We start from the raw sequence: 27094 nt of genomic DNA, 5'->3' as shown, positions 1-27094 counted from the left end.
AGCATATATAAGAAGCAAAATGAGGAATGGTCAAACTCTGACTTCTCACTCGGGGTGACCTGTCATGGGTTCAGTCGGCCAAGGGTCCAAGGTCTTCAACTAAACATAATCCAGTCCTCCCCCTGTAGTGCTCCATGTACCAGATCATTCCTGCCTTTTATTGCTTTACTAAAAGTGGCCTCATCTGTCCCCTTCCCCCAGGATCCCGCTCTCTCTCCCTTGCTAATGAGCACTAAGCGTTCAGATGGCCTTTTACTTTTGAATCGGAGCCCTCTAGAGGTACAGTACTTAGATTTCAGTTGTGTTTCTAAATGGTGGTGATTTCAGGCCAAGGCAGCAAGGTGAGACAGAGAGAGAGAGAGAAAGAGAGAGAGAGGTGACCACTGTAGTAGGTTGAATGGTGGCCCCAAAATATATGTCCATGTTCTAACCCTGAGAAACTGTGAAAGTGGCATTATTTGGAAAAAGGGTCTTTGTAAATGTAATTAAGTTAGCATCCCAGGGTAAGATCGTCCTGGATGACCCAGTTGGGCTTTACATCCAATAAGTCCTTATAAGAAACAGAAGAGGAGACACAGACACAGAGAAGAACACCACGTGAAGATGAAGGCAGAGATAGGAGTGATAAAGCCACAAGCCAAGAAGCACTCAGAGCCACTAGAAGCTGGAAGAGGCAAGGAAGGATGCCCCCTCTTAAGCCTTCAGAGTTTAGACATGCTCTTGGAGAGCTGTCTCCCAGGTTGCAGCCAGTAATCTTCGTGGCATGCTGCCCCATCAACCCTACATGCCTACACTGGGGAGAAGGCGGGGAGCAAACGCCAGCATTCTTGAGACCCCAGGTTGGGAGGGTAGACAAGGAGGAATAAAATCTATAGCACCAGAACATGCTTAAGAGAGAATTTTACGATTTCCTAAAATTTTGGAGAAAGCTTCAACATAAAAAAGGGGAGTGATGGAATAAAGAAAATAATGGAATTAAAATAAGAAAAGAAATACTTAGACAAGCTCATGACTGCAAGAACTAAAATTAGACTGCAAAGTGATTTCTATAGGTAGATGATGGAAGACTTGTCACTCAGAACACTTAAAACTAAATCAGTCTGCAGGAGACAAAGAGGAGAAGTGAGATGCATCACCCCCGCCACTATTCAAACGATTCAGAAAGAAAAAGAAAACTGCTCTTCAGGAGTAAAACTGTTCTCTCATCTGAAAAAAATCTGCATTTGATCTTCATGCAGATCAAAATTACCTGGAAACTGCTTGTCTCCTTGTTTGTATAAGCCCAGATTTTTAAATCCATTTGACTTTCTTAGGAGTACCTAGTTGAGGTTAGGAAAACATCGTCAGCCAGCAAGACAATCAAGTTACTGTAAAGACAATTTCAACAGATTCCAAGATCTCACTACCAGAGACCAAAGGTCTCCATCTAGGTGCTCTGAGAGGTGAAACGCAAGGGGAGTTTGTGGGCAGGTCCTGTGGCTCCCCTGCAGCCCCATTGCTAGCCTGAAGCTTCCTCTCCCTCCATGCTCCTCACCCACACAACAGGGCACATTATTCTGAGGGCGGTGATGTCATTGCTTGATGGAGCCCATCCCTGTGCAGTCACCTAAGCAACCTCTTGGGGCCACAGCGGGCTCCTCTGTATGGTTGGGGAGAGGCAGGAGAGGGTGCTCTCTGTGCTCCCAGAACTCAATCCCAGTTACCCTGGCAGATAATGCTTACTTAGCCAGGGAACACACTTTGCCTTCCTCAAAAACTAGATTTTACCCAAGCTTTGTGTAAGCTCCTTTACTAGAGTGAGAGATTCCCATCAGCAATGAGTCCTCTTCCATTCTGCTTGTTCAGGTCATATGTTAGCATGCCAGGAGACCATGCAAAAATGAAATGACGTGGGAATTTCTACTGTAAATTTTATATCTCTATAGTGTGTGTAGAAGCAATCAGGAGTGTGCCATTTCATCTTTTTTTGCTTATATTCCCAAGACAAATAAGTTTCCATTTACAAAGTAAGACCTTCCAGTCTTCCCACGTGGCCTTGCAGCTCCCCCATGATCTACCCCTGCCTCCATCCTGAACCCGCTTCCTCTCACCTTCTGCCTTGATGCTCAGTTCAGCCATACTGGCCTCCACACCAGGTTGGTCCTGCCTCAGGGCCTTTGAATGTGCCATTCCCCCTTCCTGGAAAAGTTCCTCCACCCCCATTCCTCACTCAGCAGCTCCTTCTCTCCATTCAGATCTTAGCTGAGACGTCTCAAAGGGGCCTTTCACCTCTGATGGCCCTCCAGCATGCCAGGACATTGGAAGTCATTCCTGTCCATTCTCACAAGAAAAACTTTACAAACTGAAAATCAGAAATTCCTCTTAGATCTGTCAGAGAACTGAGGTCACAGGGAAAACCACTGCCCCCGAAACTGGAGAGACAACAAAAGGATACCAGAGAATCACAACTTACTGGAGCAGAAACTTCCGTAAGAATGAGCGCTGAGGTAGGAAAATCTGAACTGTAACTGATGAATCGCTGGAGGCTCTGAGTGGACAACTCTGAGAAGGACCCCGCCACGGGGGAACACTCATGCTCTTGTGAGTTTCAAGAGCCCAGCAGATTCTCCTAGGGAAGATCAGAGACAAATCCCCTCATGCCTCCAGCAGGGGGAGGGGAAAGCAGCCACTGTGAAATACACCAGAGCACCAGGTTCTTCCTGACAAAGCCCACCCGCAGGAGAAGCTGTCTCACCAGAACCTAACCTGCTGGGATTGCATCAGAGCCCAGCCTACCTTGGGGAAGGGAGATACCCAACTCCAGCCCCCTCTAACCATCCTGTCCCACCAAAAGAGGGGGAAGACTGAGAAGCACCTGTGAATCACCAAAAGGCTGGCACTATAGGACAATTGAATGCTTCCCTTCCCCTATACCTTCACATCATATCATAGCTTCACCCATCACATCACATCACATATCACATCACATCTTCACCCATCACATCACACATCACATCACACATCACATCACATCTTCCCAACACATCAGTACACATTCCGTATAATAACAGTGGAATACAATAAAGAACTTCACATCTCAGACCTTATTTAAGAAGTCTCAAAGAGGCCTTTCTGACAATGCTGTCTCAAACCATACATACCTTCCAGTCCAGTAGCTCATTTCCCATGTCTGTCTTCACAGCATTTAGCATTACCTAAGATCATCTTGCTTATATGATTACTTGTTTATTATTTGCTTCTCCTACTGGAATATAAAATCCATGTCTGCCCTCCTCCTCAATGAAACTCCAGTTCCTTTAACAAAGCTGGAACAGAGTTAGGTGTTCAGAAAATATCTGATAAATTACTGAATTAACTGAATAAACACAAGCTTATTGGTATATGTCTCATTAGCATGCCTTTCTCACTCATAATAAATATTTTGCTCCATTCCTCTTCTTTGTTTTGGATATTCTTTTTTTTTAAACATTTTTTATTGATTTATAATCATTTTACAATGTTGTGTCAAATTCCAGTGTTCAGCACAATTTTTCAGTCATTCATGGACATATACACACTCATTGTCACATTTTTTTCTCTCTGAGCTACCATAACATTTTGTGTATATTTCCCTGTGCTATACAGTGTAATCTTGTTTATCTATTCTACAATTTTGAAATCCCAGTCTATCCCTTCCCACCCTCCACCCCCCTGGTAACCACAAGTCTGTATTCTCTGTCTGTGAGTCTATTTCTGTCCTGTATTTATGCTTTGTTTTTGTTTGTTTGTTTGTTTTTGTTTTTGTTTTTTAGATTCCACATATGAGCGATCTCATATGGTATTTTTCTTTCTCTTTCTGGCTTACTTCACTTAGAATGACATTCTCCAGGAGCATCCATGTTGCTGCAAATGGCATTATGTTGTCAGTTTTTATGGCTGAGTAGTATTCCATTGTATAAATATACCACCTCTTCTTTATCCAGTCACCTGTTGACAGACATTTAGGCTGTTTCCATGTTTTGGCTATTGTAAATAGTGCTGCTATGAACATTGGGGTGCAGGTGTCATCCTGAAGTAGATTTCCTTCTGGATACAAGCCCAGGAGTGGGATTCCTGGGTCATATGGTAAGTCTATTCCTAGTCTTTTGAGGAATCTCCACACTGTTTTCCATAGTGGCTGCACCAAACTGCATTCCCACCAGCAGTGTAGGAGGGTTCCCCTTTCTCCACAGCCTCTCCAGCATTTGTCATTTGTGGATTTTTGAATGACGGCCATTCTGACTGGTGTGAGGTGATACCTCATTGTAGTTTTGATTTGCATTTCTCTGATAATTACTGATATTGAGCATTTTTTCATGTGCTTTTTGATCATTTGTATGTCTTCCTTGGAGAATTGCTTGTTTAGGTCTTCTGCCCATTTTTGGATTGGGTTGTTTATTTTTTTCTTATTGAGTCGTATGAGCTGCTTATATATTCTGGAGATCAAGCCTTTGTCGGTTTCACTTGCAAAAATTTTCTCCCATTCCGTAGGTTTTCTTCTTGTTTTATTTCTGGTTTCCTTTGCTGTGCAGAAGCTTGTAAGTTTCATTAGGTCCCATTTGTTTATTCTTGCTTTTATTTCTTCTAGGAGAAAATTTTTTAAATGTATGTCAGATAATGTTTTGCCTATGTTTTCCTCTAGGAGGTTTATTGTATCTTGTCTTATGTTTAAGTCTTTAATCCATTTTGAGTTGATTTTTGTATATGGTGTAAGGGAGTGTTCTAGCTTCATTGTTTTACATGCTGCTGTCCAGTTTTCCCAACACCATTTGCTGAAGAGACTGTCTTTATTCCAATGTATATTCTTGCCTCCTTTGTCAAAGATGAGTTGACCAAAAGTTTGTGGGTTCATTTCTGGGCTCTCTATTCTGTTCCATTGGTCTATATGTCTGTTTTGGTACCAATACCATGCTGTCTTGATGACTGCAGCTCTATAGTATTGTCTGAAGTCTGGGAGAGTTATTCCTCCAGCCTCTTTCTTTCTCTTCAGTAATGCTTTGGCAATTCTAGGTCTTTGATGGTTCCATATGAATTTTATTATGATTTTTTCTAGTTCTGTGAAATATGTCCTGGGTAACTGGATAGGGATTGCATGTTTTGGATATTCTTAAGATGCTTTTTATTTGCCTTGAAAAAATACATATACACACCTACATATATATATATGTATATTTATATACATATAATGTGTGCATATATGTATATATTTTATGTATACACTGTAGTCCAGCTCTTTATGATGAATGATAACTTAATACAACTATGAGTACACATATCATCAAAACTGTCTCCATATTGAAAGATGTAAGCCAGGGCCATTGAGCAGTCTCTGTCTGTTTCACAGACATGTAGAAAGCAGAATGTTGGCAGCTTGGGGTAAGATTTAGGGTTAGAATGGGATTTCAGGTCATTTTCCCCCTCAAATCCATAATAATATTTTCTGTCACAGTGCCACTTGCTCTATTTAAGACAGTTTTTTCTTCACTACATTATAGTATATTAGTTCTTGGATAATAAAATTTGTTAATGTTGGAGAATGCCTAGCTAGTTTAAACATTAGCAAACCCCTAGGGCCCCCAAGATGAAGAAAATGAGTTAGGCTGTGACGATCACATCTTCCCTTGCTGACACTGTAAGGATCTGCTGAACCTAGCAGACGGTGTAGACATGCCCCCTGATTATACCCTTGCCTAGTATGTAACACTCATCGAGGCACAGCTAATTCCTCCATACCAAGAGGGCCCTTTTATCAAAAATTATTGCTGTACCATCTCTGTCCTCTTTCTTACTCAAAGATGCAGAAACATCACTGCCTCCCTCCCTGACCGTTGCTCCACCAAGAATGATCAGGGAGGTGAAGAGGCCACTGTGACCTAACCATGGTGTTCTATTAAGGACACCAATGGAGGACACCGCCATTTTGAAGACCTCGGGACATAGAGCCCTGGGTGAACACTTCTGCAGCTCTCCAGCTCCACACATCAGATCTCTAGAGGGAGCACATCCTCCAAACTCATGTGTGTGTTTGTGTGTGTGTGTTTTCATGATCAAGATGTGATATTTTTACAAACTTTCGGCCTCTCCAGCTAGCAGCATCATTCTCTAATCTTGACTCTGTACCAGGAAGTGCTTATTTTCTATCAACCAATAGTCTACAAACCCTAGCAACTAAAATGACACTAAATCCTCAGGGCTGCAGAGGTGATGACATACACCACGGTGCATCTCAGTATGGGCCAATTTCCTTCTAACATAGCAGTTCTCACTTCTCTGTCTCCCCACTTGGGGTGACTTGTTTCTCCTCATCTGCTGCTGTTAAAACACATACGACTGCTAGGATTAGAGAGCAGTGTTCAAATATATGTTTTCGATGACACTGACTTCAGCATTACGATATTTTTGACTTAACTCCCCATAATCCAGGGCTGGTGGACAATTTAAATCAGACTTCATTATCAAAGGACAGGAAAGCATTGTTTTTTTAGCTAAACTGTCAGCAGATGAATGAGTGTTGTAGCTCTCCTCCACATTTTTTGTTGACTTTCTTATTTACTGAGCACCTACTACATGCCACGCACTGAGCCAGGCAGTAGGAATTTCTAGATGATTAACTGTGTCTTGAAGGAACTCTCAGGCTGGGAGGAGGGAGAGATACAAAACCAAACTACTTCTGGGTAGTATGAGGGTGACCTAGTAAACGGACACCCATGGTCAGGGGTTGGTGGAAAAGACACAAAAGAGGGGAACTTGGCCTAACCTTGAGTTTCCGGGAAGCCTTCCTGAAACAGATGATTCTTGAACTGAGTCTTGGAGGATGAATAAGAATCTCAAGACACAAAAGGGTTCAAAGAATGTTTCAGACACAGAGAACTGCATGGGCAAAGAATGATACCACGAGGGCTGAAGACAGTTCCGTATTGTAAATGCACGAGGCGGGGAGTAGCAGGAGGTAGAGCCGGGAAGCAGAGGGTGGTCTGAAAGCTTGGATTTTATTCTATAAGCCTTTTTGCATCATGGTATATGTAGTAAATGATACCTGCGTGGACAGAATACAGGGGTAAATAAATGAGGCTACTCACAACTGGGCTACTCTTTGAGCCAAAGGCATCACTACTTCTGCACACCTGTAATGCAACTCAGCACACTGGGGGAAGGCCCACTAAAAGAAATAAGGACCCATTAAAAGCTCTGAAGGAGGGATATGATATAGTCAGAATTGTATTTTAAATGGCTCCCTCTGGCTGCAGCACAGAAACTGGATTTACTTAGGATTTGACCCCAATAGATTAGGCAAAGGCTGATGAGGACTGGAACTGGGTTAGTGGTTGTGTGGATAAAGAGAAAGGGACAAGTTCAAGAAACCCTGAGGAAGAAAAATTGGCCCAATTTGGTGATTTATTACATGGAGGAAGTAAGGGAGGAAACATAGTCTAGAGCAGCTTTTCTGGTTTCTAGCCTGGATATTGAATGAATGTATAAACACATAAATCTATTCTGTCCAAAAGATTAAGATCTTTCCCCATTAATCACACCATACACAGAGAACTAGAGGGTTTGCTTATTTGTTTTTTAAGACTTCCTACTTCAGACAAGCAAAGAAAACACTGAGGGCTTTTGACATCCTCTCTTCTTTCCCCAAGTCCTATCTGACTACGGGAGCCAAAACCCCTAAAGGGATACAATCTTTTTTTAATTTTTAAAGAAATCCAGTTTCCTGTGTGACAGCCTGATATTAAATTCTCTTTAGCTTGGGGCCACCTTGTCATCTGTCAGATCTTAGAACACTGCAAAGGGCCTTCCTCAATATAAACAGCACTTTTGCTTCCGTTCTTCCCAAGACTTCAGGTCTCAGGATAATGGTGTGGGTCTCAAATCTTTCAGATGACCTGGAGATTAATAAAACTAGCCATTGGGCATTACTGGTTCATCACATTATAGCTCTAGGGAGCACATTTCTTAAGAGTTCTAAAGCAGTGTGACTTTAAACACACCAAACAGCAACAACAATGTTTCCTGGGAGATTCAGAAGAAAGTTCAGAAAATCACGTTGGTACCTCTACCCTGAGCCTCAGGCCTGTCTCTTGTCCCTGGCAGGCTGGACCTCAAATAACACTAGCCAATTCTGGATGCCCTGAGAACTGCACAAAATTCTCCTCCTATAAAACAAATTTGTTTCTTACATAACAATAAATGCAATGTATGGATCTTGTTTGGATCAGACAGACAATGGGAGAAATTTTATTATGGACTGGGTATTAGTTGATGTTCAGTTAATTTGGGTAGGTGTGACAATACGGTGGTTATATTTAAAAACAATTCTATCAGTGATACACCCTGAAACATTTGTGTGATATCTGGAATTTGCTTTAAAAACTCTACCCACAGCCCACCAAAACTGAATCAAGAAGAAAGAGATCATTTCTATTAAAATTTAAAAACTGATCATTAGAAGTGAAATCGAATCTGCAATTTAAAAAAAAAACCTGCAAAGAAAAGTCCAGGACCAGAAGGCTTTACTGGGGAATTCTACCAAACATACAAAGAAGAACTCATATCAGTTCTTCTCAAACTCTTCCAAAAAACTGAAGAAGGAACACTCCCAAAGTCATTCTATGAAGCCATCATCACCCTGATACCAAAACCAGACAAAGACACCACCAACAAAAAAAACTACAGGTCAGTATCTTTGACGAATATAGATGCAAAATTTCTCAACAAAATATTAGCAAACTGAATCCAATAACACATAAGAAAAGATCATACACCACGATCAAGCTGGATTCATCCCAGGGTCACAAGGATGGTTCAACATATACAAATCAATCAACATGATACACCCCATCAACAAAAGAAAAGACAAAAACCATGATCATCTCAATAGATGCAGTAAAAGCATTTGATAAAATTCAATATCCATTCATGATTAAAAAAAAAAAAAAAACTCTTACTAAAGAGGGTATAGAGGAGTGGGGGGAGGGTATAGTTCAGTGGTAGAACACGTGCTTAGCATGCACAAGGTCCTGGGTTCAATTTCCAATACCACCAATAAATAAATAAATACCTAATTACCTACAAAAAAACCAAGTGGATATAGAGGGAACACATCTCTACGTAATAAAGGCTATTTATGACAAACCCACAGCCAACGTAACACTCAACAGTGAAAGGCTGAAAGCCTTCCTGGCTAAAAGCTGGCATAAGACAAGGATGCCCACTCTCACCACTTCTGCTTGACATAGTATTGGAAGGCCCAGCCACAGCAATCAGAAAAGAAAAAGAAATAAAAGGGATTCACATTGGAAGAGAAGAGATAAAATTATCATTATACGCAGATGACATACTACATATACAAAACCCTAAAGACTCCACACAAAAGCTACTAGAACTGATAAATGAATTCAGTAAGGTAGCAGGATACAAGATTAACATACAGAAATCTGTTGCATTTCTTTACACTAACAATGAAATATCAGAAAGGGAAAGTTTTAAAAATCCCTTTTTAAATTGCATTAAAAAATAAAATACTTAGGAATAAACTTGACCAAGGAGGTGAAAGAATTATTTGCTGAGAACTATGAGACACTGATAAAGGAAACTGAAAATTATTCAAAGAAATGGAAAGATGTCTCATGCTCTTGGATTGAAAGAATTAATATCATTTAAAATGGACATACTACCTAAAGCAATCTACATATTTAATGTGATCCCTATCAAGTTACCTCTAACATTTGTCACAGAACTAGAAAAATCCTAAAATTTACATGGAACCATAAGAGACCCAGAATTGCCAAAGCAATTTCCTATCCATTGAATCTGGGCTGGCCTTGTGACTTGCTTTCGTCTACAATATGTGGTCGCATAAGTAAGGGTGGACCAGTTCCAAGCTTAGATCTCAAGAGGTCTTGCACAAGGCTGCTTTCTCTCTCTTGGGCCTCTGCTGTGAGACGATGCTTGGGGTAACGCTGGAGGATGAGGGACCACATGGAGGAGAGCCAGAGGACCCTAACTGACCATCGGAAGCAGAACTACCTAGCAACCTGCCAGCCGACCATGGGTGCATGAGTGGGCCCAGCTGCAGCCAGAAATGCCTAGCTGAAGCCAGACTACTAAGCAGTTCAGAAGCCACTACATTTTGGAATGGGTTTATGATGCAACAAGAGTTAACTCATATAGCGGGTGTCACTGTTTTCTCTAGAAGAAGAAACTACAGAGAGGTTAAGTGGTTTGCCCAAAATCACACACTACGTGGGGGAGCTGAGACAGATACCCAGACGTCTGACTCTGAAGTCCTTGGTGCACAGCTGTTCAGAGCAGATGATCTTCACTAAAGACAAGGAGCAAAGTGAAGGGGTGATTGTGCTTTGACACCCACTGGCCCAATCATGACCAGGAAAGATTCATTAAAACCACCTAGCAACACAGTGTCTCCATCCTTCCTCAATACTCCAAGTACATCTTCCCTACAGCTCTGCCTGCTTTTCCCAGAAGAAGGCATCTCTCCTTTCTGTATGTAACCTCCCAAAGACAAGGAGGACATTTGATTAAATTATGTTGAATTCTGAAGGAGCCCAGTGGGGATCCTGAGAAGCAGTGATGTGTTCACTGAATTCAGAATATTCAGAAGAATATAAAGTAGCATCCACACTGAAGCTAGGGACCCAAGGTAAAGTTTATCGTATCCTAGAGACCATGGAAAGCTAGTGATGAATGTTAAATAAGGAAATATGATGACATTCACATACATAAGAAAATCAGTAGCTGCAACATGGAGGATGGGCTGAAAGTAACCTTGGCGTTATGGAGACCAACTCAAGAGCTGGAGCAGTCACCCAGGAGATGACAACGACCAGGACTAGGGTTACACCCCTGGGAACAGAGAGAAGTAGGATTCCAAGGGCTATTTAGGAGACAGCATCAAGAGGACCTGGTGATTGGCTGGATGAGTGAAGGAAAGGGACAAGGTGAAGGCAACCCAAACATAGGTCCACGAAATGTAACTGACAACCAGGAAGTTCTATTCCATCCCACACAGTGACAACTGACCGACTTCTTAAAAGTTTAGGACTTAGTGTTCCCATGGCTCAAGCATTTCTGATGGAGAGCTCTGAGTCACTCTATCTGCAAAGAATAAAGGCAGGCTCGGAGAGAAAGAACGGTCATAAATTAAACAGCCATTTTTCTTGACAGCGTTAAAAATAATCCGTCACCTGCTCCTAACTTTGTTCTTGGTTACAAAGGCCATTATTGGAATGAACAAAGAGGGTAAGGGATCTGGGAAGAACTGTTTACCCAGAGAAACTTTTAAGAGCTCAAGCTGGAGAAGACTGGCATGTGTATGAGGAGGGCGGTGGGCAGCTCCCAGCACACACATTCTGTCTGCTGCAAACTCCCCAGGGGCTCAAAATTATGAATGGAAAGAATGCAGTTTCCAGCAGCTGCTCTTGGAATAGCCAGAATATTCTAAACTTGATCTGGTTTCTCAGTGGAAGCCATTTCCCATCTAATGAATCAGAAATTCAACTCAGAGGACAGTATAATGATGGTTATTGATAAGGGTCTCCAACTTCCTCCATCAGACACCTTGTCCCAACATACCCAGCTCCCGGCTGCTTCCCCTGCTACCCAGCCAACACGGGACTCCCGCAAGCAGTCCCAACATGTGGGTGGAGGGCACTCCATTTTAGGAAAAGTCTTTAGAAAAGGGAAGAGTTCAGGAACAGAATCTGAGCCTACAAAAGCCTACCAGATTTTCATCAGAATTGTTTGGGTTCTGGTTCCTATTGTTGGCACTCTGCTCAACTCAAGATGACTATTCTTCCATAGATGATTTTCCTATTGCAAAAATTAGTTCTAATTCTTTAGTTTCCATTAACTAATTAGTGGTTTTAGGTTGAGTGTTCTCTAGTTGACCTGACCCTCAACTAATGGGCACCAGATAGGCCTATGGCCAGGATTTGGGCAATTCAGTAGGAGGATTACAGTTGACTCCAGCAACCCAGAGTGCCAGCCAGTGAGCCAAGGACCACATGGGAAAGGCTAGGAAAGGTAGACCACTTGACTCTCTAAAGGCAAACCCTAGAGGCTTGGAGCCAAGACTTGACCTGCAAAGAGAAAATAGCCTTGGCCATTAGAGAAAGACGTAAGGTTGGACCAGGAGGCAGACACAGAAAAACAGAAAAAGTTGAATAAGGAGCAGAGATGCTTCAAGGAAGCTCTCCACAAAGACTGAAATTTCACTTTGTTCTACAAGATGCTGGCTGCCACTGAACGTTAGCTAACCTATGACAGATTGCACTACACAATGAAACATTGTTTTGATGTAAATCTCCCGGCCCCATAAAATCGACATTTTATGGTTTGTCTTGCTAATTTTTCACCCATTTAGAGTCTGTATGACATGGGAATGTTGACAGTGTTAAATAGCATTAAGTCCTCCGAGCTTCCTCAGCTTATAAGAAAGCTTCCAACTGCCGTTACGTAGCTTAATCCAAGTTAAATATTTGTAACACAGATATGGCGAGCGTGTGCCTTTTGCCTTCCAGTTGTCCAGAATCACAGAAAACAATTTGGTTTAATCAGAAAAGCGAAACTGAAAAAGGCCCCACACCCTGGGGTTAGTACATTGACGTAAACAAAGTACGGTATTTCATGATGTCCTGCATGATGCATTTACCAAATTCAGAAGGAAAAAACTGCAAAGGGCCAGAGGCCCATTAGCAACAACTTCCTATTTATCAGATTTTAGTGGCAACAGGTAATAAATTACTCAGCCTCTGCATGCCCATCAGTCACCTTCCACCCTTGTGTACAGATCAGACGTGTTGTCACCGCCCAGAGAGAGGAAGTAATCTCAGTGTTCTTCCTCATTTGGAATTTCTGATGCTATTCTGGATAAGACTTAAGTTCCTAAATCTGGAAAACAGGCATCAAAACCATTTTTAACCTCCTTTTTTGGAGACCAGGTTGGCAATGTAATCTAATAGGAATTAGAGATCCACCATCGTTAGGTCTGTGTTGAAGTCCCAGGTTGGCTCCTCCTAACTGGCTAACCTCTGGCAAATTACTTAACATGTTAGTTTCCAGAGCTGTAGAAGGAACGATGATGCCTACCTTTCAGGTGCGAGGATCACGGGAGTCACATCAAGTGAAAAGAGATGGGAAAAGAACTCTGCAGGTGTGGGCTGCTGTCTTTGGCTCACCTTCTGGATCTTGCTCAGAGCTCAGAAATCGGGCCAGTATGAACCAAGGGTTAGGAATCAGGGTATTCCAGTCTCAAACTCACATCTGTTATGATTAGTTTTCCATCAACAAAGTAAGTAAACTCCTTTCCCCCACCTATCTACTCACTCACAGCCATGACCAGTGAGTGGAGCATTATATTGAGGATCAGGTGGCTTAACACACCTCACCACGGTGATTCCTCAGCTTGGCTGCATACTGGAACCACCTGGAGAGCTTTTAACCTTCCAACGTCCAGTCCTACCTAAGACCAATTAAGTCAGAACGCCTGGGGGTGGAGTCCAGGCATGAGAATTTTTCAAAGACCTTGAGGGTACTCTACTATACAACAAAGTTTGGGAACCTCTGTCCAACTCCCTCCTGTAGTCCCCTGAGGGTACCTTTCAACCTCTTGCTTCTAAAGTATGTCTAACTTTGAAATGGGAATCAAAGCCCAGGACATCAAATCTTGAGCCTCTATACTTCCTGCCAGTAAGCACATTAGCCACCTGCCCCACCTCTTACATCCAATGGGAACTGTGAATTATGAGTAAGCAGAGGGCACCTGGAGGTAGGGAGGTGAGCCTAGGGTCAGTAGAGCACAGAGTACCCCTTCCCAAACTGGGTGATCAGCAGGGTCACATAAGATATTTCAAGATCAGATAAAACTGGGCAATCTTTGGTTCACCAAAGATAAGGAGATTTCTTCACTGCAGGAGTTCTCAGACCCTTTAAGTTGGGGTGAGATTATGAATCTGCCTGAGACGACTGTTAACAGGATTTCCCCCCATGGAAATCCTAATTTTCTCTGAGCATTTCAAGGACTAGTGTTTCAAGGAATATATTCTGAGAAACCTAGAGCAATGTTAGGGGTGGAGCAGGGGTTTTGTCCTCTGGGAGACATGTGACAAATGTCTGGAGACACTTGGTTGTCACAGCTGGGGGTCAGGTGGCTGTTACTGGCATCCAGTGGGCTGCTAAGCATCCTACAACACACAGGACAGCCCCGGACAGAGGGCTGTCCAGCCCAGTGTCACTAGCAGTGCAGGTGAAAAGCCCTGACTTTGAATGAGCTCTTCTCCCACAGAACATCCACACACAATGGCCTCAGAAATTGAAGATGGTAAGACAGCAAGAAAGATGGGAGAAAGAAAAGAAGAAGAGGGGGAAAGGAAGAAAAAAAGAGAGGAAATGAATGAGAAATACAGACAATAATGAAGGTTGAGGTAAGGAAGAGGCTGGAGAAAAAAGAAAAAGCAGCCAGATTCATAATTACCAAAACGTGGAAGGAGCCAAGATGTCCTTCAGTAGGTGAATGAATAAACAAACTCATACATCCAGACAATGGAACAGCATTCAGCACTAAAAAGTGAGCTCTCAAGCCACAAAAAGACATGGAGGAAACTTAAATGCATGCTGCTACGTGAAAGAAGTCAATCTGAAAAGCCTGCCTACTATTTGACATTCCAGAAAAAACAAAACTATCGTGATAGTAAAAAGTGAAAAGATCAGCGGCTGCCAGGGGTGGAAGGTCGGGAAGGGTAAATAGGCAGAGCACAGGGGATTTTTAGGGCATTGACTACACTATGGATGATACCATCGTGGTGGATACATGTCCTTATACATTTGTCCAAACCCACAGAATGTACAGCACCAAGAGTGAACTGTGATGTAAACCATGGCCTTAGGGTGGTCTTCTGTATCAATGTAGGTTCATCAATTGTAACAAATGTATCCTCTGGTTGGGGGTGTCCATAGCTGGGGAGGCTCTGGGTGGATGTGTAGGGCCAGGGGTATATGGGGAATCTGTACTTTCTGCTCCATTTTGCTGTGAACCTACAAGTGCTCAAAAAAAAAGAAAAAAGAGAAAGAAGGCAGAGCAGCACACAGGGGTCAGCGGCCCCAGCCTCCTCACGCCTTTATTACTTCTGTGAGTTCTGCAGGCCGCTCATTCTGCTCTTGCGCAGGCGCGAACTGGTGGCCGCAGGGGAGGCGACCACAGGAAGGCGGGCGATGTTGTTTGGCACCTTGAACTTGGTGCCCCTGTGCGCCTTGTGGGGGGGGGGGGGGTTGCTCAGACCCTGCTGGGCTTCTTGGGGTCCTTGTTCTTGGCCGGCATGAAGGCATACAGCTCTTCGATGAGCATCTCCATCCGGGCAGTGACCTCAGTCACCGTGTCGATGACCAGCTTCTGCTGCAGCTTCAGCTTGTTGTTCTCCCACAGCGCCTTGTTCTCCTCCTGGAAGATCCGATGCTCCTCGCGCAGCACGTGCAGGGCCCGGTTCTCCTCCTGCAGCAGCCGGTTCTCCTCGCGGAGGACCTGCAGGTTCTGGTTCTCCTCCCGCAGGGCCTGCAGCGCCTGGTTCATCTCCCTCAGCAGCTCCAGGGACTGGCTGCCGTCGGGCAGGCCCGGGCCCGCCTTGCCCACCTCCTCCCCGGGCGGCCCCGACAGATTGCTGACCATCTCGCGCAGGGCCCGGAGCGTCTTGGAGTCCTCCTGCGGGGCCAGGGGGCCCTTGGGCTCCTCGAAGGGGGAGGAGAGGCCTGCACCCTGGTCCGGCAGCAGCCCATGGGGCTCCTCGTGGGGCGAGGGGACCTGCTTGATCTCCTCGGCCGAGGCCGCCTTCTCGTCCGGCTGCGCCCAGTAGGCCTTTCTCTGCTCCAGCAGCTGCTGCAGGGCGCGGTTCTCCTCCCGCAGGAGCTGGAGGGTGCTGCTCTCCCGGCCGCGGTGCACCTGCAGGGCCAGGTCCTTCTTCACCGCCTCCAGGGAAGAGGCGTTGTCCTTGTGCAGCAGCGGGGAGGAGGCCCTGCTGTCCTCGCGGCCCAGCGCCGCCTGGTGCTCCTCCCAGAAGACCTGCAGGATCTTGTTCTCCTTGCGGAGGGTTCGGTTCTCCTCGCGCAGCGCCCTGTTCTCCTCCCGCAGGGACTTGTTCTCCTCCTGCAGCAGGCACTCCTTGGCCAGCCTCTTGTGGTGCAGCTTGTGGTGGAAAGACGAGGAAGGGGAGAAGTAGGGGGACTGCAGGCGGCAGTTCTCGCTCACCCACCGCCCGTCCTGGAAGACGAACATCTCGTCACTGAGTTGCACCCGGGGAGGGTTGTAGTCCAGCTCCAGGTCCGCCTGGGAGGTGGGGCGCTCCATGGGGTCCAAGGGCACAGAGGAGAAGCGGTTCAGCGGGTAGGAGTGCTGGCTGACCACCCGGCGGCTCAGCCTGGGCAGGGCGGCCTGCCTGGCGCAGCGTGGGGTGGGGTACAAGTTGTGGAGCCTCAGGAAGGGCTCGGCTGTGCCCCTCTGCGGGAGAGAACAGGGAAGCCCAGAGTTAGAGAAGGAGCTGATGCACCGGGGCCAGCTGACCAGATGAGAGCCCACGAGAAGCCCAGTCTGGGAGTCTGGACAACACCACGGGCAGTTGTGCACTTGGCCTCTTGGATTCCTCACAAGGAAATACACTGATACTCATTATTCACGGCAGTTCTATTCCATAAAGTCCCATGAACACAGAATTAGCGAATACTGAACCATTGCTCCGAGGAGAGACACACTGTTAGGTTCCTGCCAGCCTCTGGTCACACTGTCAACCAATCAATACATAACTTTGTTTTCTGTTGAAAGAGCTTATTTAAAATGTATTGTTGATTCTTTACCATTGAACTCGGCCAACAGCACTGTAACTCATCCCTGAAGAAAGCTTACCTAACACAAGTGTTTCCTCTGTAAGGCACACCACAGCCTTCTTGCACTAGGCGACACTAGACAGCACTTCAGCACTGTGCTTGAGGGCCATATGAGACAGTGAAGTCACCAACAAAAGCACAAAAGTGTGAAAACAGTGACACTACATAAACTGTGAAAAGGACACACTATTTTACAGTCTGAGAGCTGAAACAAGAAGGCACCGCGATTGGAAACGTGTATCTGGTAACTCAAATTCTTCATCATTCTGTGCATGTCGGTGAATGATGACAAAAGTGCCACCAGTATTAATTTTGGGATTGCAAACCAATTTCAGTGAAAAAAATTTAGGCAAATTCACAAATATGGAATCCATGAATATGAGAGTCAACAATATACCATGGAAGTTAAAGGCATTGACATTGGAGTCAACCAACTATTTTGAGTCCTGGCCCCATTATTTGGTCAGTTACAAGAACATGGACAAATTATGTGAGCTTTAGTTACCACATATTCAAATTGGGATCATTGCACCTACTGCCTTTGCCTCATAGAAATATTTTAGGGTTAAAAGTAATGGATGAAAGCACTGAGCATGGGCTCGGGCACACTTCTGTCACCCTAGAGGAAGAATAAACACTGTCCTCCAGCTACCCAAACTGTAGATGTGAACCCACAATTGACGTCACCCATACAGCCACTCAAATTGTCCAAAATGGCAGTGCTATTAATGTCCCACCTTCTTCCTTGCCCCATTCTGGCTCATCCTCCACTCTTAGCCACCCTGAGTTTGTCCTGACAGCAGCCCCTTTAACAACCACCGACATCATTCTCAAAACAGTCCAGCTGATAATTTTGGAAAGGAAGGGCACCATCACAGACATATCACTGAGCAATGAGAGTTAACATGTGGATAAGGAAGACATCAAAGGATAGTAAGGAATTCGTAAAGAAGAATTCATGATGGTGGCCATCCACCTCAAGACCAGCACATAAAAGGGGGAACAGAGCTTAAATCCAACAAGCCAGTAGCTCTCACACTTCAGTACAGAAGAATCATCTGAGTGAGTTTTCAGTGCAGATTTTAGAGCCTCCTCCTTGCAAGAGTGATTCACTCATTCATTCATCCTTCTGCATTTTTAACCAGCTCCCTCAGGTGATTCTGGCTTTGGGTGGTCAGAACTGCTCTAAGCCAAGTAGAATGCAGTTTTTCCAGTCACCTGGGCTTATATCAGGGCTAAAGTCCGAGGGGTCAAGAGCGGGGTCATACAGATTCTCATCCTGGTTCAATTGCTGATGGGCAGTGTGAAACCAGAGAGCTCTCTCAAACTCTCTGAGACCCAGATATTCACTAGTAAAAAGAAGGAGTCAGACTCTGTGATCCTAAAAGTGCCTTCCAATATTGAAAGTCAGCAAATTGTACCTGTAAAATGGAAATAATAACATGTGCCCTGCTTAGTTCATAACACTGTTGTCAGGACTCAATGAGATTAACGAATGCAAAAGTGTATTTAAAACTGCCAGGTGCCATAGAAATGTAAGGTATTGTTATCAAGAAAAGGAGATTTCACTAATAGAGGAATTCTGAGATGAATTCAAAAAGCGTTGAACAGGTGGACTGAGTCCTGAAGAAGAGGCAACAATTGCAGAATGAATTTAAATAAAAATAAGATAGTGAGAGCTACTTTTAAATACACCAAAGGCATTTCATCCAAGTACATCACAATGCTCTCCAAATAGTAATTCCTCAACTATATTCAATATCTTGTAATAAACTTTAATGAAAAAGAATATGAAAACAAACATATGTATGTATATGCATGACTGGGATATTGTGCTGTACACCAGAAATTGACATATTGTAACTGACTGTACTTCAATGTAAAAAAAAAATTAATTCCTCATTTCTTAGGGTTTTTTTTCACAATTTTACAGACAGAGAAGACAGAAAACAAGTCAAGTTATCCACATGTTATATATATATATGTCATATATGTATGCATATGTAGATATAATTTGCATGGTATATAAATTGGTTAGACTTCTTTAAGACCCAAAGAGCTAGATAAATAGAAGACACAGTTCTATGCTGTTAACTTTGCAATAAGCACATGTCATTAACTTTGCAAAGATGTGCTTAATCTTCCAGAGAGTGAGGGTGCAGGGACATTCTGCAATCAAAACCTTATTTACTTTAAATAAATCCAGCCTCTGTGGTTTTCATCTTTCTCAAACTGGGAAAGCACATTGGCTCTTAGGGCTGAAACTGTGATCAGAATGAAACCCAGTGGGAAGGACCCAGACCGTTTCCTAGTAAATTTAAGGGGCCTTGATCCCAGACTGGGAGGATTAGCTAAGGTCAATAAGGAGTGACTCTTGAGAGGTCCTCTTCATCCTCAAAGGATGAAGCAAGGCAGGTCTTCATTGCAGCAGTAACATCATGCTCTAGAAGATATTACTATGGAAAATGTAGTTTTAGTCAGTGATGTGTATTTCTATTATGAGAAGGAAAGGAAAGAAGAAAAGTATTGAACCCCAGTTCTGTGCATTCCACCCACTGAATCCATTTAATCCTCACAACACTGACTTAATAAGGTGTTGTTATTATTCCCATTTTAGAAATGGAAACTCAGAGAAGTTTAATAACCAGTCCTAGTTCACTCACTAAATCACAAACCCACTTCTGGCTCCTTGAACTTATACGTGTGAAGCACACACGTGGAAAATGATTGAGCAAAGAACTTTCAGTACTTGGGGGATCAAGTTAACTTTTTATTATGGAAAATTCCAAACATATGAAAAGAGAGGGGACAGTCTAGTCAATTTCCATGTACCCATCACCCAGCTTCAGCAGTTATCAAATCAAGACCACACTTGCTTCATCTATAGCTTCACCCAATTCTAAAACCACTCCCCTGTCACTGGCTTATTTCAAATCAAGTGTAGACATCATGTTATTCTATTTGTAAATACATCAATGTGTATTTTTTTAACAAAACCACAATACTGTTATCATCCCTTTAAAATTTAACAATGATCCCTTATTATCAACAAACACCGGTTCAAATTTCCCTGGCTGTCTCATTTCTTTTTTATGATTGGTTCCTATCAGAAAGATACTCTTCCTGATCCAACTGAACATGCGAAGAGGAATCACTAGCACTTTATACCTGTTCAGAGTACCTTTGATGGCCTTTAAATCATCCTCCTCAGTCAGTTGCCTTTAATTCTATATATCCACATTCTGAACTGGGTACCCAAGGAATTTTCAACTGTCCCATCAACATAAAGTCCCCAAATAAAAACTTAACATGTGGGTGGCAGATCCCTAGCTATGGACAATATGGGTATTTGGGCCTTTGCCCTTATGCAGTCCACTGGTGACCTCTGCACGTCTTCTCACCCCCTGACCTTGGTGTCTGCTTCTGTATAATGAAAGATTGGTGGCATTATCTCTGCATGCCCTCTTGTCTAACCTTCTCTGGTCCAAGGGATCCATGTTTGTAAACAGGCACCACTATGGCCCCAGCAGCTCTCTTTTATCAACCTAGTTGACATTGTGTTCCCTCCCTTAAATGGTCAACATGTCCCAAGCAAACTCTGTACCTTCTCTGTTCCATGACTGTAGCACCTAATCCAGAAAGTATTGATGGATCAATAATTCTCCTTCACCTCCTTAACCAAGAGACCAAATCCTCCTCTTATGACAAAGTCTTTCCATCCTTCCTCCTACCCTCAGACAGGACACATATGGTGGCCAAGTCCAGCATGGCCTCATGGCCTAATATTTTAGAACACTTAAATATTTTTAAAATTTTAATAGTCATGTATTTATTTTAATGGATAATAGGAAAATACACCTATTTTATCAAACCCTCAATCCTATGGATAGTATTTAGATGAGGCAAAAGAGCAGCACCTTTTCTCCTTCTGAAAAGGAGATTTAAGGAAAGAATAATATATACACGGCACTTCAGATATGCCAAGAATCATGCTTAAACTTTGGGAAGATGTTGAGTTACAACAAATTTTTTCCTTCCCATATTTTCCCAATTCCAATCAGACCTAGCTGGACTTAGTGCCCAAAGGAAAGCTCTTTCTTGGCCTTGTGAACACTCCTCACCCTAATCCAGTCCCACTTTAAACGTTCTTGCACCAATTTTCCACATTCACATCAATGAATCAACTAACATTCATTTGGTATCTGTTCTCAGATCACTGTCCTCAGGGAGCGTCCAGTCAATTTGAAAATCAGTGAATAGTGCCAATTATTTCTTAGTGCAAATGAGAGAGGTTGAAGGGCAGCAAGCATTAATTCTGGCAGTAAAGTATGGAGAACAAGAGACCAGACATCATAAAACTGAAGAGAGTCCTGGCTCTGTACTGTATGAGTGCACAGCCTTTACAAAATCACCTATTCTCTACCTCAGTTCCTACAGCTAGAAAATGTGGATGCTAGCATGATTCAGAGCCATGCCATATATTTGTGCAGGCTGTACAATGCCCAACTCTAGGGAGTGCCAGTCACAATTGCTGTTGCAGTGCATAACCTATACAACCATCCATAGCAGTTTTACTAATATCTGCCCTATTTATCTCAGAGTCTGTTGTAGAGTTCAAAAATAAAAGGAGAAAATGTGACATCTTTGTTTATAGAGAGCTACATACATGCAAAAATGGTGACTGTGGATTCAGAAAAGAAGTTGCTAAGCATTTCCTTAGATTGTATAGAACAAGGGAAATGAAGTGACATTGAATGATTATTATGTGATGATAAGCTAACTGACTTCCATTTTCAGATGTAATATCTTACTGAAAAGAGCTACCATGGTTCTAATATCACATAGCCAGCGAGGGTTTAAAACCAGGATATCTGACTGCTCTTCACAATGCCCAGATATTTGATTTTGTATATGCGTTGATATCATTACTTTGTGGTGGTTCACTTATGTCCTGTCCCCTCTTCTCCCCAGAAGAATAAATTGCAATTCTCTAATGGCAGTGACCCATCCTTACTTTTTTGACATCCCTAATCCTGGAAATCAGAACAACACATTTCACAGACAGTGGAAGTATAATGAGTCCCTGCCAATGAATTTATCAACCAAAGTACACTGAAAGGTAAGGAGGAGACTTTAGGTTGAACTACATGAAACTGTTAACATCATACTATTTTTGGCCTACAAAACTAGTGATTTCATTTGTCTTAATATATTTATTTAGTCTATTTGATAAAGCTATCTTTGCATTTCAATTCATATTTTAAAACTGCAGACCTGTTACATCATGGGGTTTTCCCCATGTCCATCTATGTAGCCTCTAAAGGAAGCTGCTGTCTGCACACAAGCACGTTGGCTGTCCACATCACCATCCAGAACCTATAGTCCAATGAGTGTAGAGGCCTCAAATTCCCAGTAGCTTTAGGCTACAAAGTCCCATCTTTGCTCTCAAGAAAGTCACTTAGCTTCTCTGAATGTTGCCTCTAAAAGGAACCTAAATGTAGCTGCTCTGCCTACTCCCTGGGGTTACTGTGAGAGGCCAAGAAAGTAGTAGGCAAGCTGTCATAAAGACCAAACAGTTGGCCAGTTCTACTGGTAAAGCTTAAACATTCCTGGTGTAAAACACTATAGCAAATGCTGAATATAGTTCTTTTCAAAAGGGCTTTCCAAAAAGTGAGCATCTGAGCTAAGCAAACACTTGAGGTACTCGAGGTACAAAATCCCAGGCCCCCTTAGCCTCTGTTTGAAGCCAGCTCCTCAGTAGGGCTCCTCATCCAGTGGTATCACTGGTTTGGTTTCATGGGCTAAAGTAATCTGCACTTGGTGTCCCTGAATGCTGACAAGAGGTCTGGGCCAATAAAAAGCCCCTGGAAAATCACCTACACTTCAGTAAAAAAAATAATAATAAGGGGGAAGGGTATAGCTCAGTGGTAGAGAGAACGCTCAGCATGCATGAGGTCCTGGGTTCAATCCCCAGTACCTCCATTAAAAAAAAATTGTAAAAACCCTTGGGACACCCCAGAAAGTTCTCCTAAGTCTAGGAGGTGGAACCTATTGCAGCATGATCCAAGCCCCCAGAGCAGCCTGGCCCAAGTTTCCCAGGAGGGAAAGGATGGTCTCTTCCCTGATCGATGGGAAACGCCCTCACATGGGGATGCAGACCCAGTAAGTGGGAGGGGAAAAGGTGGGCTTCTTCATAAAGCATGGGATATGAGGAAGGACGCAGGAGGGGAAGACAGTTGGCGCTGGGGCTCATCATACCTTTCCACAAGGATTTATTAGAAGACTGCCCTTGGGAGCAATGTGCTCCCAGGTGTGACCTAAATAAGATGCTTTGGTACCGAGCATCCAGGAAGGGCCCTGGGCACCAGCACTCCCTCAGGTGCTTGAACCCCACCTATCGCTGGGAATCCATCCTTAGCATGAGGCTTGGCCTTCTCCCTGGCATCTCCTTTTTAAATGCATGTGGTCCTGAAAGGAAAATGCTTGAAATCATCAATTATATGCCTTTGGCAGATCACCGGCCTCATGCATGCCAAGTGGAAACCAGGGAGAAGAAGTGGCCAATGGAAGGGGGATGGGGCAAGGGGCAAAGGGCAAAGGGCAAAGGGGAGGTGATAAGGCCAAAGTCTCTTTCTGATGCTAAGGAGTGTCTAAGGAACAGGAGTGGGACCTTCTGGGGTGGAGTTCTGGGATTGCTAGCCTCCTATCTAGAGTTCGGGAAGAGGACTGGGCAGTCACGAGCCAGGTTAAGCTGACATGCACTGAAGTTCTGTCCACTCCTGGAGAAGTATGGCTACCACAGAGCAGAAGAAGACGTCCAAGTACCCCAAATGTCCAAGCCTGTTGATCAAGTTTTTTAAAGCCCTACTTTAACAGCATCACTGAGGGTTACGATCAAAGAATATTCAGCTATCTGGGGTTACTTTCCAGACATGTGAAGCTGAGAGGCCCAGAATGCTGGAAGGAAAAGACAGATAGACCACTAATTTTCAGACCAGGTGACAAGGCTGGGTCTCATTATATTTTTAAATTAACTCGGCTCCTGTGTGCCATGAGAAAGTCAAAGTTGGTTTTAATAAAATGCCAACAGATAAGAGAATTCACAGGTCAATGTGATTGATTTTGATAGAATCATAACATTTACAGCAAAGAGGATAAAGATGTCATCTGTCATCATATGTGGTAGCTTTAGCTAATTGTTTAATGCTGAATCTTCTGAAATCCTCCTAACAGTTACTCAAATTCAAATTCAGACACAGGCATTTGCATTGTCAGTGGATTCCATAGCTTCTGAAGAACAAAACCAAACAAAGGGGATCGAGAAAAGGTTAACAGAGAGGGATGAGGGGGGCACTGGAGGGTGCTGTCGGAGCTCATTCTGACCTGGTGTAGATCCTTCATTAATGATCTTGCAGTAAACAGTGTCTTTATGAAATTCACAGACAGCGCTCACTGGGGAAGTGGGAATGCCGGTGAGAACTGAATCATTATGTACAAAAGGAACCAGGAGGGCAGAAAGCTTGGGCAGGAAGTAACACTGATGGCTGGCAAGTTAATACGCTGGAGGGAAACAGATCAGAAAACATGAATATTTAATGTGAGAAAGAAAAACTGGAAATCAATAAGACCTGAAAAGACCTAAGGGTGATAACAAATAGTGAGTCATAAGCACGTGCAATGTAATTGAGAAGCGCTGGCATGACTGGGAGCCGGGAGGCCAGAAGCACTTTCTGAAGACACAGAGCTGCTGCTGCAATTCCCTCCTAAAATGAATGGACTCAGTCTCAGAAGGAGACAGGACATAGCAGATACATGCAGGGAGCTCAGGGGTAGGCAGTTAAGATGGGGGGAGAGGAGACACCATCTCCTAAAAGAAGGGAAGAGGCAGAGAGCTAAAACGTGACCTGGCCCAGCCAGGTGGCAGACACCTAGCCTGTGGCCTAGCAGAGAAAGTGGGCACTGACCTGGCTTCAAGCTTTTAACTCTAGCTCTGCCATCACCAGTGGGCATCCTAGGGTTCCCAGTTCCTGCTCCTCTCTTTCACACTTGCATGGCCCAGTGCCCTCCATGGGATCAAATCAGTGCTCAGCCAACCTCTCTTCTTCCCCCTGTTCACCATATCAGTCCTTCCCCCACCGCCAGCAGTGCACCACCTCATTTGGGGATGTCTGGTAAGCACACTGGTCCCTCTCACAGCCCTAGTGGTGGCACAGTTCAGATCATCTAAACTTACAGACGTACCCCTCCCCTAGAGTGCCAGCCTAGAGCATCCTGGCGGTCTGGAACCTGGTGCATGACTTGTGCCCCTTTGGCAGGTATACCCATGAGGCCACATCTGCCCACATGGGGCACACGTGCCCAGGCAGCAGTGCTCCATGCCCTCCAAGACCCCAGGCTGCCTGCTGGTGATCAGTCCTGTTCCTACACATTCCTGGAGAGAGCTTTCAGGGAAGTTACCTCTGCGTTGGACTCTTCCACCCTACATTTCAGCCCCTCTGGTTGCACCGCCATGATCTTCCAACAGGGCCTTAGGTGACTGTGGAGAAGCAATGCTGCCCCCTTTGTGACACAGCACTGGAAACAATCCAATCAGGAGGACACCTCCAAGGAAACGGCTGCTGAGCAGCAGAACTGAGAATTTCAAGCCTGTCATCCATTCACTGGCTCCATTCTGAATCTGTCCTGCCCATCCCCCTTAGACTTAATCTTTGGTTTATAGCAAGACTTAATTCTCTTGACACCTCCAGATGACCTTGTACCCCTTGGTCCACATACCAGGTTTTCTGCTTGTGGATTCAGTCATATGCTCTTGATTCCAAGACTTAGTTCTAACTCTCCCCTAGAAATCCAGAATAGTTACACAATACAAGCACCAAAAGATCTAATTTTGAAAAGAGGGGCTTATTTCAGAGAGCTACAGAAACTTCAAGTGGTAGGGCAAGAAGGTCTTCCCAGACCACCTAACCCACCCCCTAATTAGAAATCCTTCAAGACTCAGAGTGACCAGGCGGCACCACCCAAGGCACACAGCTGGTTGGCAGCTGACTTATAACTGCAATTTGTGCCCCTGACCGCTCTGCTCCTTCCACAACATCGTGCTTGAGTTCTGAAAGAGGAGGGTCATTCTGGTTAAAACTGAGAGGTTACATTCTTCTGTGAGCATCCCTACCTGAGGCAGAATCACATTGATCGGAATTTCTAGGCTTTCAGATCTGGTATCTCTTTTTCTTGTAAAATTTGGCCTCGAGTGCTGTGGAAGAGAGGACATAACTAGATTTCTGCTTCCCAGCCCACCCCCTGGGCCTCAGTGGCTCACCTGAAAAACAGAGGACTTTCTACTACTCACTTATCCCCTCATTAATTAGATATGAAAATCTGAAAGAATGTAAAGATGATATCTGATAAAATGCTTTATCAATCTCCTAACAGAAATTCAGACAGGTACTGTAGCTGATGGAAGAGCCTTTTGAAAGTCTTTGGAGCAGAGATAACTATATCTACTACCTTTTCTAAGACTATTATTTCTATCTCAAGTAAAAAGCCATACCAATGTTAGGTGCCAGGTATAGGTTCTATGCAGAAGCTGGTCACCAAAACACTCAGAACATTCCAGAGGTGACATCACAAAGCAATATGGTGTTTTTCAAGGCTCATGGTCTGTCTCTGAGCATCACAGGTGGGAATGAGGCATCTGATAGTCAGGAAGAGCTCGCCCTGGTGGTGTCCACGTGGCTGGTCAGGGTCAGTGTGACACACAATAGCCCCAAAACTGGCCCCTTGTGTGGTCATCCTGCTGACATTCACATCCCCACTGCCATGCTGGGCTGAGACCCCATCTTCTCTCCAGAGTGGATACTCAAGAAGGAAGAAATCCAAACTGAACTCTTTCCAGACCAAGAGGAATAAATGTAGTCTGAAATGTTTTCTGACACCAACCAATTCTTCAATTCTCTGCCACCAACTGGATGTCCTACAACTCAATTCAATTCTGACACACTCTACCTGGAGTTGGTGGCAGGTCCCGTAAGTTTAAGGGCTCAGTCCCACAAAACTGCCCCCACTTCAGATGCCAGGAGCAAGTCTTGGGCCACCAGTACTTCTAACTAACCAGTTATAAGTTGGGAGTCCACACAACCCACTCCACAGATCCGATAATTTGCTAAAATAGCTCACAGAACTCAGGAAC

At 44.1% G+C, this 27094-nt stretch overlaps 1 protein-coding gene across 3 annotated transcripts; it reads right to left on the bottom strand.

Moving 5' to 3' along the window:
- Positions 1–15134: 15134 nt before the first annotated feature.
- CBY2 (chibby family member 2) lies at positions 15135–26530 on the bottom strand. 3 transcript variants are annotated; one of them, XM_064492899.1, is made up of 3 exons: positions 26456–26530; positions 26078–26158; positions 15300–16525 (listed from the first exon to the last, which is right to left on the bottom strand). In XM_064492899.1, exons 1-3 carry the CDS (start codon positions 26528–26530, stop codon positions 15311–15313), a joined length of 1371 nt encoding a protein of 456 aa, XP_064348969.1. In that variant the 3' UTR covers positions 15300–15310. The 3 variants fall into 3 exon arrangements, with proteins under 3 accessions (XP_010979150.2, XP_064348969.1, XP_064348970.1); XM_010980848.3 differs by lacking the exons at positions 26078–26158; positions 26456–26530 and adding an exon at positions 25366–25435 and having other exon boundaries at positions 15135–16525; XM_064492900.1 differs by lacking the exon at positions 26078–26158.
- Between the last annotated feature and the right edge of the window lie 564 nt (positions 26531–27094).

This window comes from Camelus dromedarius, chromosome 13, assembly GCF_036321535.1.
Source record: "Camelus dromedarius isolate mCamDro1 chromosome 13, mCamDro1.pat, whole genome shotgun sequence".
NCBI classification, from domain to species: Eukaryota; Metazoa; Chordata; class Mammalia; order Artiodactyla; family Camelidae; genus Camelus; species Camelus dromedarius.
The sequence above is the reverse complement of the archived record's forward strand: the minus strand, read 5'-3'. Positions and strand labels throughout refer to the sequence as shown.

Excerpts from the sequence above, each read along its gene's own strand:
- CBY2 (XM_064492899.1), bottom strand. The coding sequence starts at position 26,530 with ATGTCACCTCTGGAATGTTCTGAGTGTTTTGGTGACCAGCTTCTGCAT. Across the intron at positions 26,159-26,455 it reads ATACCTGGCACCTAACATTG|CACTCGAGGCCAAATTTTAC; the intron begins GTATGGCTTTTT and ends TCTCTTCCACAG. Across the intron at positions 16,526-26,077 it reads TCAATGTGATTCTGCCTCAG|AGGGGCACAGCCGAGCCCTT; the intron begins GTAGGGATGCTC and ends TCTCTCCCGCAG.